Source organism: Hemicordylus capensis, chromosome 1 (genome assembly GCF_027244095.1).
Source record: "Hemicordylus capensis ecotype Gifberg chromosome 1, rHemCap1.1.pri, whole genome shotgun sequence".
NCBI classification, from domain to species: domain Eukaryota; kingdom Metazoa; phylum Chordata; class Lepidosauria; order Squamata; family Cordylidae; genus Hemicordylus; species Hemicordylus capensis.
The window spans coordinates 10,311,629-10,325,437 of NC_069657.1; the positions used below are offsets into that span (position 1 = coordinate 10,311,629).

General features: G+C 43.5%; 1 protein-coding gene across 15 annotated transcripts in view; it reads right to left on the minus strand.

The window, feature by feature from the left end:
- The window catches only part of KTN1 (kinectin 1), a 149,404-nt gene that overhangs the window by 88,259 nt on the left and 47,336 nt on the right, over positions 1 to 13,809 (minus strand). For all 15 annotated transcript variants that reach the window (XM_053256036.1, XM_053255997.1, XM_053255988.1 and 12 more), the window contains exon 2: positions 3,539 to 4,096. In XM_053256036.1, coding sequence (XP_053112011.1) covers positions 3,539 to 4,061 — 523 coding nt within the window. In that variant the 5' untranslated portion in view covers positions 4,062 to 4,096. The remainder of the gene's footprint in view (positions 1 to 3,538; positions 4,097 to 13,809) is intronic.

A 13,809-nucleotide genomic window follows, 5' to 3' on the forward strand; every position in this document is an offset into this window, starting at 1 on the left:
CAGTCATGCAGACACATCTTCAGGGAGTTTCTCCCCACACCCGCCCCACTGCTGCTGTGCAGCCTCAGCACTGTATGTCTCCTGCTGGGAGGCCTTCAGGCCAAGTCGCACATTACCTGAACATATGCCATTCATTAAGAGCCATGCTTACATCTGACTGGCAGCTTCTCTTTTGATGAAGCAAAACACAACCACAGGGGTGGAAGGAATTCTGTGTGGGACGACAGCATGTGGGGGAGGGAGCGTTAACGATGTCCCCCTACAATATTTTCCCCACTTAAAAACAAACAAATCACCACACACACAACCCCTCCACCAAAGCTATTTGCCCCACAAAGCGACTATCTGCTGAAAATAGCCACTTTGGGTGGAGGGAGGTGGTTTTGTTGGGTCTCAGATTTTGTTGGAGGTGGTCTTCTACATCCCATTCTGTCACCATCATAGCTCTGTGCTGTATTGCTGCTGGCCCCACTTTTTCTACACTCTCTTCTGCACTTAAAAAGGGGGGAGATGGGAGACACTTCCTTTACTCAGTTCTGAACCTTCAGAGAGATAGGAGTTTTCCATTTCAATAAAAATGAACTTTAAAAAAAAAAAGCTTTTACAAAGCATGATTTTAAGAAGTAATAATCCATTCTCTCTAAGCAACTCATGCCCTACACATTGAGCCTGAAGTGTTTAAAGGCCGGCTGACTCTCCTAATGGCAACTGCTACTCCCTCCGCCCAAAGTAGCAAATTATACAGCTGTCAAAGTAGTAAATTTGGTATTTCACAGACGTTCAATGAATACTGCAATCTAAAAGAGCCCACATGTCATGGAGGATAATTTCCCTAGATTTGTACTAGGGAAACAAGGGCTCAAATTCCCCTTCGGGCACACCAGGTGACTATCAACGGTTTGAAGGGAATGGGGAAACCCTATGTATGTAGCCCTCAGATCCAGTGTTCCCTCTAACAGGGATTCACAGATGTTGTTGACTACAACTCCCAGCATCCCCAGCTACAACAGCCTTTGCTTAGGGATTATGGGAGTTTTAGTCAACAACATCTGAGAATCCCTGTTAGAGGGAACACTGCTCAGATCCTTAAAAGAAGGTCAAGATACAGATGCAGAACATCTGTTTGTCCTCACAATCAGCCTCTCTGTAGGAAGTTATAAGTTATTCCCATTTTACAAATGGGGACCTAAGTCCAACATACTTTGGACTCTCCCAAAGTCACAGAAAGCATCTACTGTTGAATTCACATTTGCAACCAGGCTGAATTCCAGTTATCTACAGACAAGCACATTGCAAGGAAAGGGACATTCAATAGGGAGGATCCAGAAAGCCTGTGGGGCAGGGTGAACAGGGAAGACAAGACAGGAAATGTTGAAGCTGGGTGGCTCTCACAAACCTGGCAGGAAGGCAGAAGATCCTGACTATAGAAATGCAATATGCCTGGCTTGCCGTCTGGAGACAGAAAAGCAAAACTTGCAAGGGGGTTTATTATCTTAAGGAGAAGGACACCTGGCACAAATGTGGCTTGGGAACCAGCATTTTCATAATATGCATCAGTATCAGAAGCTTTTAAAACTACAAACCAAGAACAGCTGCTGCAGCCTTCAGAAAGGCAATAAAGAGCCACAGTTTAGAAACTTGCTCACCAAGTGCCATAATTCTATAGTCTTAAGATCCTCAGGGGGGTGGGGGGAGGCTGTCTGTACCTAGTTCCTTGTGCCGGCCTCCTAAACATTTCCTCACAGCCACTTTCTGTGTTACATGAAAGCAAAGAACACATGTAATCACTGCCATTCACTCCAGCAGGATGTGGCAGAAGAGCGAGCCTACAGAACCTTCACAAGCTTCTTAACTTGCCCTCTCCCATCAGATGAGTAACGTCATGACATCTACACCAACTCCTGTTGCCATATCGTAGATTCAATTGACTAAAATACGATTATGGTTTATACTCGTATATATTATGGTTTATACCTGGCTGTATGCATTTGTACAAAAGCTGCACAACTCATTTTTATAGAACCCTACAATTATGCTGGCTGGCTGCAAGCAGTTGCCAGGCATAGAAACAGGCCTGTATAGTTTTATGGTGGTGGGTTCTAAGAATACTTCAGAGCAGGAAGAATGGGCGAGAGCAGGCAGCAAGTGAAGTTGATGCAGACTGAAAAATGAAGGCCAAGTTCCCCAGTGCTTGTCGATTACCCAAGTACTTTTGCAGTGACTGGCCAGAAGACTGGAAATAGAGTGTAGATTTATTTCTGAGTCATAGCACAGAATACGCCTGCACCTTCCCCCCTTTATACCTCTAATTATTAGGGCTAGGACCTTTAAAAAGAGAGGGAGGGGGAGAGAACACGAACCAATGCTCTACATATAGGGAAAAGAACTGGAATATCCCCAAGTGTGCAAAGTTTTGATTCTTGCACACGGAAGCACCATGTCTTCAAAAAAGTGTAACCAATTATAATGTTTGGAAGAAGCACGATATATAAAACATTTTTTTGCGCGGGGGGAGGTGTAAACACAGCAGGGGGTGGGGAAGTAGTGAAACACTAAACTGTGATCACGGCCAACACATTATATACCAACAATTAATGTATACTGTATATAAGTATTTGTAGCAGTGGTAGTAGGCGGCGGCATCATCCAGACCAATGCTGTCTTCACTTAACATTCCACTTGCACAATGGGGGAGTGACAGGTTTTGCCAATCTCCTCCTTTCCCTCTGCTGTCCCTGAGGCTTCTTGAAATATGTCCAAGGGCTTGAAGACCCTCATGGACATATTTTCAGGAAGCACTGGGGGTAGGAGGGAAGAATCAGAAAAATGGTCCCTCTTCTGCTGAGTGAGTGAAACCTTCGCTTACCAAAACTGGACACAAGAAATGTGTATTTATTGGACAAGAAGCAGAGAGACCTCAACTTTGGAGGTTCCGACTTTACAGGAGGCACCAACAATGAGTAAGTCTAGAAGCACTACCTCTGGAGATTCTCCAAAGGCCTTGCTCTTTGGCAAATGTTGCAAGAGTTTCCTATCTTTGGACTAGCTTAATATTTTAAAACAAGAATGAAACTTGAGAATATTACTTGAGGAGATGTTTTTGGAGGGGGAGGGAAATAATAAAGGTATTGTACTATTTTAGACTGTAACTTCTCCATCTGGAGAGCTTCATCTACAGTTGCCACAGGCTACTTAGGGACAGGCCTTCTCCATTGCTGCCCCGAAGATTTGGAATGTGCTCCCTGTTGAAATAAGAGCCTCCCCATCTCTGAAAATTTTTTAAAGGTCAGTCAAGATATAAGATTTGATTTTTTATTCAATTTACAGTTTTAATAGTTAAAACCTAAAATAGGTTTTAAATTTTAAATTGTTTCAATATTTTAATTGTATTTGTTATTGTAAACCACCCAGAGACATGAGTTTTGGCTGGCAGATAAATTTGTTAAATAAATAATAAAACTTGGCTCTATTTTAACTCAGAAGGCTGAAGCCTGAAGCAAGAAAGGAAACCCCTGAACAAGTTGTAAGAGGACAATACCTATTCCATTTTTCTGTTTCTTCTGTCCAGCTTTCTTTTTAGATCCAGCTACATCTGAAGGAGGGGTGGGCTGTTTGGTTACAGGCACTGGTTCCACTTTCTTTCCTCCAGACTTGGATCCATCCGACTCTTTCAACATGTGCTCTTCTGGACTGGCCTTGTGTTTCTTCTCCTTCTTCTTGCGCTCTCTGAGGCTGCTGGGAGCCTCTGTCACTCCCAAAGAGGCGGGAAGGATGTGCTCTTCTTCTGTGCCCAAAGCGTCGGACAGTTTGAAGTCTCGAGGAGTGCTCTCCGAGTCAGATTCATGGAGGTTCCCATTCTGGGCCTCTTTCTTCTTGCTCTTTTTCTTCTCTGCCTTCTTTTTATCAGTCTTAACAGGCAGAAACTTTTGCTCTCTCTTTTGCTTTGCAAGAGCTTCATCGTACTGCGTTTCCTTCATGAAAAGCCAGAAGAAGAGGAAGATAACGGCAATCACGACAGAGGGGACAAGGACGATGAAATAGGTAGACTCGTAGAATTCCATTGTGCTTTTCTTAACTATTGCCTAGAAGAATGAATCTGAAAAAGAGAAAGACCAACAAAGTAATAAAGCGGACTGCTAAGGGAACTTCCTTAATTTTCAATGTGCGATACAAGAGATCATCAGGTTCCCCAGAAGTTTATCTGGAGTTCCTCAACAAGAAGATGAATAAAATGGCAGAAAACAGTAGTTGATCCAACACTACTGCTCATCCCTACAATATACAGCCCCAGGAACATGCTAAGTTTAGGTCACACTCTCAATTCACATGGGGCAGTGGGGTAATGCAGCAACCCCAGCCAGTGCCCTACATGAACTGAGTGCACACCCTACAACACTGTAGGGCCATAGCTCAGTGGCAGAGCACATATTTTGCCCGCACAAGGTCCCAAGTTCAATCCCAAAACATCTCCAGGTAGCAAAACAGAGAGGGACCTTTGTACCCAACCCCTTACTTGCCTAATCCCCTTCTTGAATTAAATGAAACCATACAGGCTACATCAGGATCACTTGCTGGAGTGTACAGGTCAACAATAAAGATAGTATCTCTTTGATGAGCAGTGGAGAAACAAAAAAAAAATTTTAAGTCATTTTTTATATCCCGCTCTTCCTGTAAGGAGCCCAGAGTGGTGTACTACATACTTAAGTTTCTCCTCACAACAACCCTGTGAAGTAGGTTAGGCTAAGAGAGAAGTGACTGGCCCAGAGACACCCAGCAAGTATCATGGCTGAATGGGGATTTGAACTCGGGTTCAAAATGGGGATTTGAACTCCCCTAGTTCTGCACTCTAACCACTATACCATGGTGGCTCTAAAGTCTGGGAGACACAGCAGCGGGGATTCAAACCGGTAACCTCTGGCTTGCTAGTCAAGTCATTTCCCCGCTGCACCATTAACCTGCAGACAGCTAAGATTTTAAAACTACTAATCCAGATCCATCCCAAAAAGCAATATCTTCACTTTTTATTAAGGAATGTTTCAAAATACGGGTGTTTTTTAAAAAAAAAAGCATGGAAAGTATTAAGCATGCAAATGGCAACGCCACATGCAGTACAAAAGCTTACATCTACACAGCATCAACTGGGGAAAAAACAAAAAACAAGGCACCTGACATTGTCGGGAGTGGTACAAAAGTCAGAGTTCAGTAGTACAGTATCCATGGACTGAGCGTGTGAGTAAAGCACATCCTCCAAGCTCCTTACTCCCCAGAAACACAATTTCTCCAAACTACTACACTAGAAAGTACAATAGCAGAAGCATCACACAGTTCCTTTGCCTTCAGAGGCAATGATGCTCAAGCCTAATTTCTCCTCCAAGCCTCTGCATTTTAATAAGGAACTGTGCAACTCAATGGCAAGTTACCCTCAGCACAGGCCACGGGGTGAAGGGGAAGGCAAAAAGTTGTATTTATTTACAAATCACACCATTTATTATTACACCAAACACATCTTGAATACAGCAACTTTTAGTGGGGCAATTCCAAAAGTTCAGAAATCATAAAATTCAACCATATTGTGCCATTTAAATCCATTTGGAACCCAGGGTCTTAAAAAACAAAGAGGTATATAAAAATGAACAAATGCTTGAATATAATCTAAGGCCATACTGTATATTCTGTGTGATACATTGTTTGAATTACAGTATATCTTCTGAACTCCTGCCTCCAATGAAGAATTGTCATACTCAAAATGCATCAAGAAAAATAATAATTTTTTTAATCGAGTATGAACAATTACTATTATTTTCTTCAGTTTCTTTTGAGGTTTGCCCATTTGAGGTTTTTGTTTGCTTCCAGCCTCCTATCCCCATCTCTGTATACTCAGTACAGGCTGTGAAACTGTTCACTTTAGACACACAGCCTAGTTCAGAATGCAACGGCTTCGCACTCCACCATTCAGATTTCCAAGTTCACAATTCAGGGCCATTTAACTCTACACCCAGGGACAACTGGATGTACCAGTACAAGGGCACAGCTCCACAAAAAATGATTAATAAGTGTATTGCTCAATATGAGGAAAAATGGAATGTACAAGAGGCCTGCAGTCAGCAACTTGGAGTTGGGGGATTATAGCAAATAGGAAAGTCCCAGGTGAAGCCTCATTCATTACACCAGAAAAGCAAATCTTTACACTTTCACTGCATGCCAGCCACAGGTCAGCTCTAATGTTTGGAAAGCAGGTGTGCCCAAGGACACAGTAAACATGCCTCAGGACCTGCAACCAACGAAGGCTTCCGAAAGTATAGACTTTTCTCTCTCTCTCCTGCTTTCACACAGATAGACGGCATTCAGATGATACCAGAATGCATATACACAATACTTGCTATAAAGTGTAGCACAGTTTCGTTTCTTCCTTGTGTAAACTATCAGCCAAGTGTCTTTCAGTTTGTCCTTGTACCCTTCTCCTGTTGGTTGCCCTCAAGCCATTATACTTCCTAACATTACTCTGATTAGTTTCCCTGTGTTTGTACCACCTGCAAGACACATTGTCTTTAGGGTCAAACCACTGTTTCTAAAAGTGGGAGGTAAGTCCCCCTTACAGGGGGCAGGGGTGAGATCGGAGGGAAGCACTGAAGGATCATCAACTTGGCCACTCGGGGAGAGGTCACAGTCCAGGGGCCCAAGCACATGCATTTGCATGCAGAAGGTCTCGGGATCAAAAAGGTTCAGGTAGCAGGTAACAGAAAGGATCCTCACACAAAAGCTGCTGCCACTCAGAGTAAACAATACTGGGACAGATGAACGACAGAATGACTCAGTAGAAGGCAGCTACAGATTCATGGCTGGGCAGTTGCAGCGTTCAGATGAACAGCTAGCCAGCAATACTCCAGTCTCTTTCAGCATGGCAGCAACAAAGAGAGGACAAAATGCTCCTGACAATTCCAGGCTTCCTCTTGCTCCACTGTTGTGTGGCTGCCTTTTCTCTGACTCCAACACACTGTACCAGAGAGAGTGTAGCAGCAGCCCAGTGTGGTCCTGTTCAGAGTCTACAACTTTCTGAAGCAGTTTTTTTGAAGTCTCATTTCCTGCGAAGTCCGTGAAAACCATAGTGTGCTCATCTGGGCCAAAATCCCTATTTGACCCTTGTCCAATTCACCACCTCAAGAGGAACAGTAGGCCTGAAAGAACAGGGCATCTGAGACAATGCTCAATCATAGCATCAGGCTTTGGGGCCAAAATGATTGTTTCTGCTACAGATGTGTAAAAAGTAGGTTGATTTAATGCACCTACACATATTTTTTACCTTAAACACAGGGGAAAGATGCTGCTATGCAAAAAGGACTATGTATAGATTGTCCTCCTGAAGCATGCTGAAGCCATGGATAGTGTTTGACATTTTCACTAAGTGGCACTTTTCTATTGGTAAAGGTAAAGTGTGCCGTCAAGTCGATTTCGACTCCTGGCGCCCAAAGAGCCCTGTGGTTTTCTTTGGTAGAGTACAGGAGGAGTTTACCATTGCCAGCTTCTGTGTAGTATGAGATGATGCCTTTCAGCATCTTCCTAGACCGCTGCTGCCCAATATAGGTGTTTCTCATAGTCTGGGAAGCTTACCAGTGGGGATTCAAACTGGCAACCTTCTGCTTGTTAGTCAAGCATTTCCCTGCTGCGCCACTTAAGGTGGACCAGGGGTCAAAAGGTGGTCCACTAACTTGAAATTTATTTGTTCTTTCCTTCTTTTCGAGAAGGCCAATGTCTTTTCTTCTATAGGCATGATTGTCAATAATCCTCTATAAACAATTTCTGGTTTTTTGCTCCTCAGTATTGTTTCCTTTCTTGCTGGAAAGAAAGGGTTATTCTCTTCCAGCCAGCATTTACTCATCACTGTAGCATCTCCACTGATTTTTAAGGTAATCAGGGCATTCCTCAGAATTTTAGCAGGAGGTTGCAGAGACAGACAAGCAAGGATAACAACAGCCTAGCAACAGAAAAGCTACTATAAAAATATTTAGTTATCAGCATTTGTTATTACTTGTTCTCACATAGTGCTTGGCACTGTCATGTATTCAGATATATGAGTTCATTTCAACCAAACCCATGTACTAGTGGTCCACAACATTATGTACATTATTTTTCTGATCAAGCATCTAGCCACATGTTTTCATGCACTGAGGCCATTAAAGGACCAAATTTTCAGGTATATGTGTGGGTCCTTGGATCCTGCCCTACACTGGGACCACGGCAAGTAAGTTCAGAAGGAGAAGGGGCCAAATTCCAAGAAGTGTGACACACACTGGCTTAGGCAACTCTTGCAAGCTGCAGACTTGTTCATGTCAGTTGTTGAACATCATCTTTGGTACAAGCACCTGTCTAAACAGATGCCATAGTTATGGAACACAGGCATCACACCTAATCCTGACTACAGTGCAGATTGCACAAGCAAAACAAAACATTCATTTGGGGCAACACTAGTCTCAGAAGGCACCAAAAGGCCAGTGAGAGGGATGCCCAAGAACCTCTTGTAACAGTACAGAAGATAATTGAATCAATTCAATGAATTCAGAACAACAGGGTGTTTGGTCATCCCCAGCACCCTGTAGGGTACCATAAGAGATCCTGCGACGCTGTTCTCAGGCTGTAAAGGGGGCAAAATAACCTTTAGACTAGCCCTGCTATGAAGCACAAGCCAGTGAAAATTCACATGCCCAGAAATAGATCTTAACAATATGACATTGGAAAGAAAGGCCAAAATATTAGGGACCTTTTAGTTAATGAGGGTCAACAAGGAGAGAGAACCAAGAGGGGATGTCATGTGACAGAAGTTTATATAATTGTGGACTTTGGGGGAAAGAGTGGAGAGAGAAACTTTTCTCCATCTCTTATAAGGTTAGAACCTGGGATCACTCAAAGCTGATGGAAACAACTGACCAGACAGCAGGCTGTACTTTTCCCAGACAATGTGTAACTACACACCAAGCTAGCTATCCAAGTTGAAAAGTACACGACCTTCCCATATTCCACAACTACACCACAAGATGCAGCAACTGATGCTTGCTTCAATGGCGTTTTGGAAGGATCATTTACACTCCTGAAGGATTGGTCTATCAATGCCTGCGAGCCATGAAAGCAAGAAGGAACCTCCAGGTTGAGGCAGTGTGCCTCTGAATGTGGGTGAAGAGGGTTATCCCCTCTATGCCCTGGTTGTGCGCTTCACAGAAGCAGCCAACTGGCCACTATGAAAAATAAGGATACTGGACTGCAAAGGGCTGCTGTTTTTCTGTATTCAAGAAGTTGATGAGGAACACTTTGATAAGGGCGTTATCAAAGTGTTGTCATTAAGTTCTTGAAAACCAAGAGATTTCAGTTGGCTGGCCTCCCTAGGCAGGGGGTGCTACAATGGAGGTCCTGAGCCACTGAATGTGAAAGATGCAAGGCTTTTGAAGTAGGAGTAGTTGCTCTAGGGAGCAGGGCATACAGGGAGATTCACATGTGAATAGGCATTCACATTAAAACACGCTTATTCTCATGCACACACAAGAGAAAAATCTAACTAAAACAGGCAAATAGCTTACTAGAGTGAGAAAGCATTTCCCACTCCCTCCATCTCAGGAACTTTGCAGCAACACTGGAGACCCTCTTCTCCAGTTGTGCCTATGTCAGGCCTTGACCAACTTCCTTTGGATCCAGGAGCCAGCCCAAAAATTTAGAAGCCAGACAATGGGCACCTGACAGAGTTACTGGACTTAGTGCTGGACACTGGGGAACATTGGAAGTTGCCTTCTACCAAGTCAAACCCTTGGTCCATCTAGTTCTGTACTGTCTACACTGACTGGCAGCAGCTTTCAACTTTTCAAGCAGGAGTTTCCCCCAGCCCTATCTGGAGCTGCTGGGGATTTAATCTGGCACTTTCTATATGCAAAAGCAGATGCTCTACCACTGAGCTATGATAGCCACATCCACCCTGTGGACGGAGTGGGGTAAATGGGCTTCTCTTTTTTTTGGTCCCTTTTACAAGATAAACAGGATGCCCGAGACAAGGATTTTATTAAATAACTATCTCTGAATATCCTAATCAAAGCACCACAATTCTAGGTGACATGGCTCTCTGGTGCCTGGGATTTGTTAAGCCCTTGGGTATGCCACAGATCCAATTTATACAAACAATCTGGATTAGTCTGCCACTAGCTATCCAAGTTGAAAAGTACACGACCTTCCCATATTCCACAACGACACAACTAAGAGTTCAACTTTAACTTTGCACTCCATAAACATAAGGATCCCTTCAGTGAAATAAGTGCAAGGCAAGAATCCAAACCCATACATGCAAGCTTCCACTTGAAAAATGAACTCAGCAGATAATATTAACAAGAATCAGCTAACAATTGCTTCCTAAAAAGACCATTACACTGTACTAGGCAGAACTCAGATTTCTTAAAGCAACAGAAATCAACATACATTTCATTCATTAATTCATTCATTCAATTTCTATACCGCCCTTCCAAAAATGGCTCAGGGTGGTGCACACAGAGAAATAATAAGATGGCTCCCTGTCCCCAAAGGGCTCACAATCTAAAAAGAAACACGATAGACACCAGCAACAGTCACAGGAGAGGAGAGGTGGTCTTGTGGTAGCAAGCATGATGTCCTCTTAGCTAAGCAGTGTCTGCCCTGGTTGCATATGAATGGGAGACTAGAAATGTAAGCACTGTAGGATATTCCCCTCAGGGGATGAAGCTGCTCTGGGAAGAGCAGAAGGTTTCAAGTTCCCTCCCCAGCTCCTCCAAGATAGGACAAGTTCATTTGTTTTTAGGTCAGGTTTTTTTTATTGAACCAACAAACTACCAAAGCATACAGTATGTTGCCAAAGCACAATTATATACAAAGTGGTTGTTTGTACATCATATATCTACAAAGATTTACACACAAGGATTTGGAAACCAACAGGGTTATAAAGTATATGCAGGCAGTATTGTAACTTGGAGATGGGGGATTACAAGGCACGTCAGGTAATCGGGGGCGGGGGGGGTGAAGCGGGTTACATCCAACGTCCATTTCCATAATTTGTCCCATTGCTGTTTAGAAGAGATACACTTGTCTTTTTGCACATAACCATACAAACTTTTCCAGAAGAGATTTACTGTCTCGTCCACGTGAACCTCTTCGTCGCGTCTTCCCTCCCTATTCCTATGCAGGAGCATTGCATAAATGACATACAGGTTTACTAACCTGATTACGAGAAGGGGAACATTCCAATTCCCTAGTATGAGGGCACCCGTTCCATCCTGTTTCCTTGAAGGTTTCTTTCTGGGTCCTCAAAAAGAGTTTATATCGCTCAAACCCGAGGTTAGATCTACCCAAGTCTGTTTTTTCCAAATCAGGCCACTCTAACAACTTGCTTACTCCCTGCCACATTCTTTTGGCTAACACACACTCTTTTAAGAAATGTGAATGGGTTTCCCTGAATGTTTTGCCTAGCTCACTAGCTTTCTGTTTACAGGTGGTTTTAGAACACTCTTGCTGGTCCTCTGGGAGCCATGGCTTAGCCGCATTAAGCGGTAGTACTTGGTGGTATAAACGCCACCTCGTTTCCCATAAATGGAAAGGGACCTTTTTCTCCTTAAAAAGAGCGATAGGGTGATCGGGTTGCAACAAGTACTGTGAAGTGCGGTGTTTGTAGCGTTTATATTCTAAATCAGGTTTTTAAAAACCCACTTCTAGAATCTCTCCATAAATTCTTTTCCTTAGCTGCTTAACTGAGGAGGATCCTTTAAATAGATCCGGTTCAACCTTCCATTTTTTAAGGGTGAATAGCAAATCTCTCAAGTAGTCCGGGTGTTCTCTTTTTAATACTTGTGTGATATTACCGTTGAAAGATCCTTTCCCCCACCATGCTATGCCCCATGCTGACTTTCGCCAACGCAGAGGGAAAAGCGAGACCCAGGTTTTTTGCAGGAGGTTGGACATATTATGGACATTCACGAAGATCCAGTTTCCAAAATTGTAGGACATGAATTCAGTTACAAAATAGGGTTGCAGGGCAGGTAGGGCTAGGCCTCCTCGCTCAACCTCCTTAAATGCTACCGCACGGGCCAAAGGGAAGGATGCTGTATGCCATACTAGACAGGAGATGTGGCTTTCAGCTCTCCAAAGGAGATCGAGCAGGGTAGGATAGACTACCGCCAGGTTATGCACCAGGGGTATCAGGTAAGTCCAGATGTAAACCGCTTTCTGGTACATGCCAAGACTCCATTTTTTCCACATGGTGATTTTAAGCATTACTTTTTCTTCCCAATCTGTCCAATTTTCCCCCCAGACTTTTTCCTTAATCCCATATTCAATCCCCAAAATGTTTACTGTATCTACCCACTTCAGCTTGGACTCTGGAGCCCCTTCGCTTTTACATTCAGAGATGGGTAGGCACAAGAGCTGCTAGCATCCGGAGTCCATTTTAACAAATACACTTTTGTCAGCATTTAATTCTGAGCCCAAGATCTTGCCATATTCCCAAAAGAGGTCTAGTATTACAGAGATTTCGCTGAGAGAGATTCCTGCCTGCAATCTTGGAGAAGCCGCTGCCAGTCTGTGAAGACAATACTGAGCTAGATAGACCAATGGTCTGACTCAGTATATAGCAGCTTCCTATGTTCCTATGTACTGTGCTGGGGGTGGATAGGGCCAGTTACTCTCCCCCTACTAAATAAAGAGAATCAACACGTTAAAAGGTGCCTCTTTGCCAAGTTAGCAGGGGTTTCAAACTTTTTCAATTTCATTTTTCAATTTCATTTTCCAGGTTTCAAACTTTGCTATCTTGCCCTAAAACAAGACTGCACAACTTTGGCCCTCCTGCAGATGTTGTATTACCACTCTCACCATCCCTAACTCTTGTCCACTGTTGTAATGGATGATGGAAGCTGTAGTCTAAAAACAGCTGGAGGACCATAGTTGTGCAACCCTGCCCTAAAGGGGAGGGGGAAAAACAATGAACAAGAGGTATAGCTGCATCTAACCACAGCTGCTAGAGTCAGGTGCCTGTGTGCACATATATGTTTTTTAAAAATATGCAGATAAATATATCCACTGCGAACATAATAGCAGCCATAATACCTCAACAAAAGGATTTTATACATCTTTATGTACTGGGCAATTCCCTGAACTTCTAAAACGATTTCAGCCAGCTAAGCCATATTTTATAGGAGGGGAGGAGGGCGAGCGCGCGAGAGAGGAAGAGCGCGTGAGAGAGGGAGTGCCTGTCCTGTCCCAAGATCCAATCCAATAACTTGCACATTTGTGCAAAGCCATGGGATTTCTGCATATAGAAGTAGGATAAAACTTCCATACAGTAGCAAACATATGAGCAACAGACAAGCTGCTCCACAATCCAAGGGAATTATATATAAATAAATTACACCCAATAATTTTATATCCATATAAATTATATAGTTTAGCACTACCCAGTGGTAACTGCTCTGGTGTCAGCAACATCTGGAATTACAAACAGACTTCCCACACTCTGGTGGAGTTGAGCACTTTGTGTGTGCATACCACCCACGATGCTCAATCTCCACCAGGGGCATGGCATTGCAGGTGGGCATTGTATGGTAGCTGTTCTTATCCCAGGGTTTTTTGCTCCGGGGCATGCACAGAAAGTGCACTTAAAAGGGCAGAATTTCAGCCCTCAGCCAGTGATGGTCTGTCTTCTGAGGACATTTAAAGTGGCTCCAACCTCTCTCAACAGTGTTGCGGCTATTAGCAAAAGCACTAGCACTTACATTTATATACCGCTCTATAGCTGGCAGCTCTCTAAGCGGTTTACAA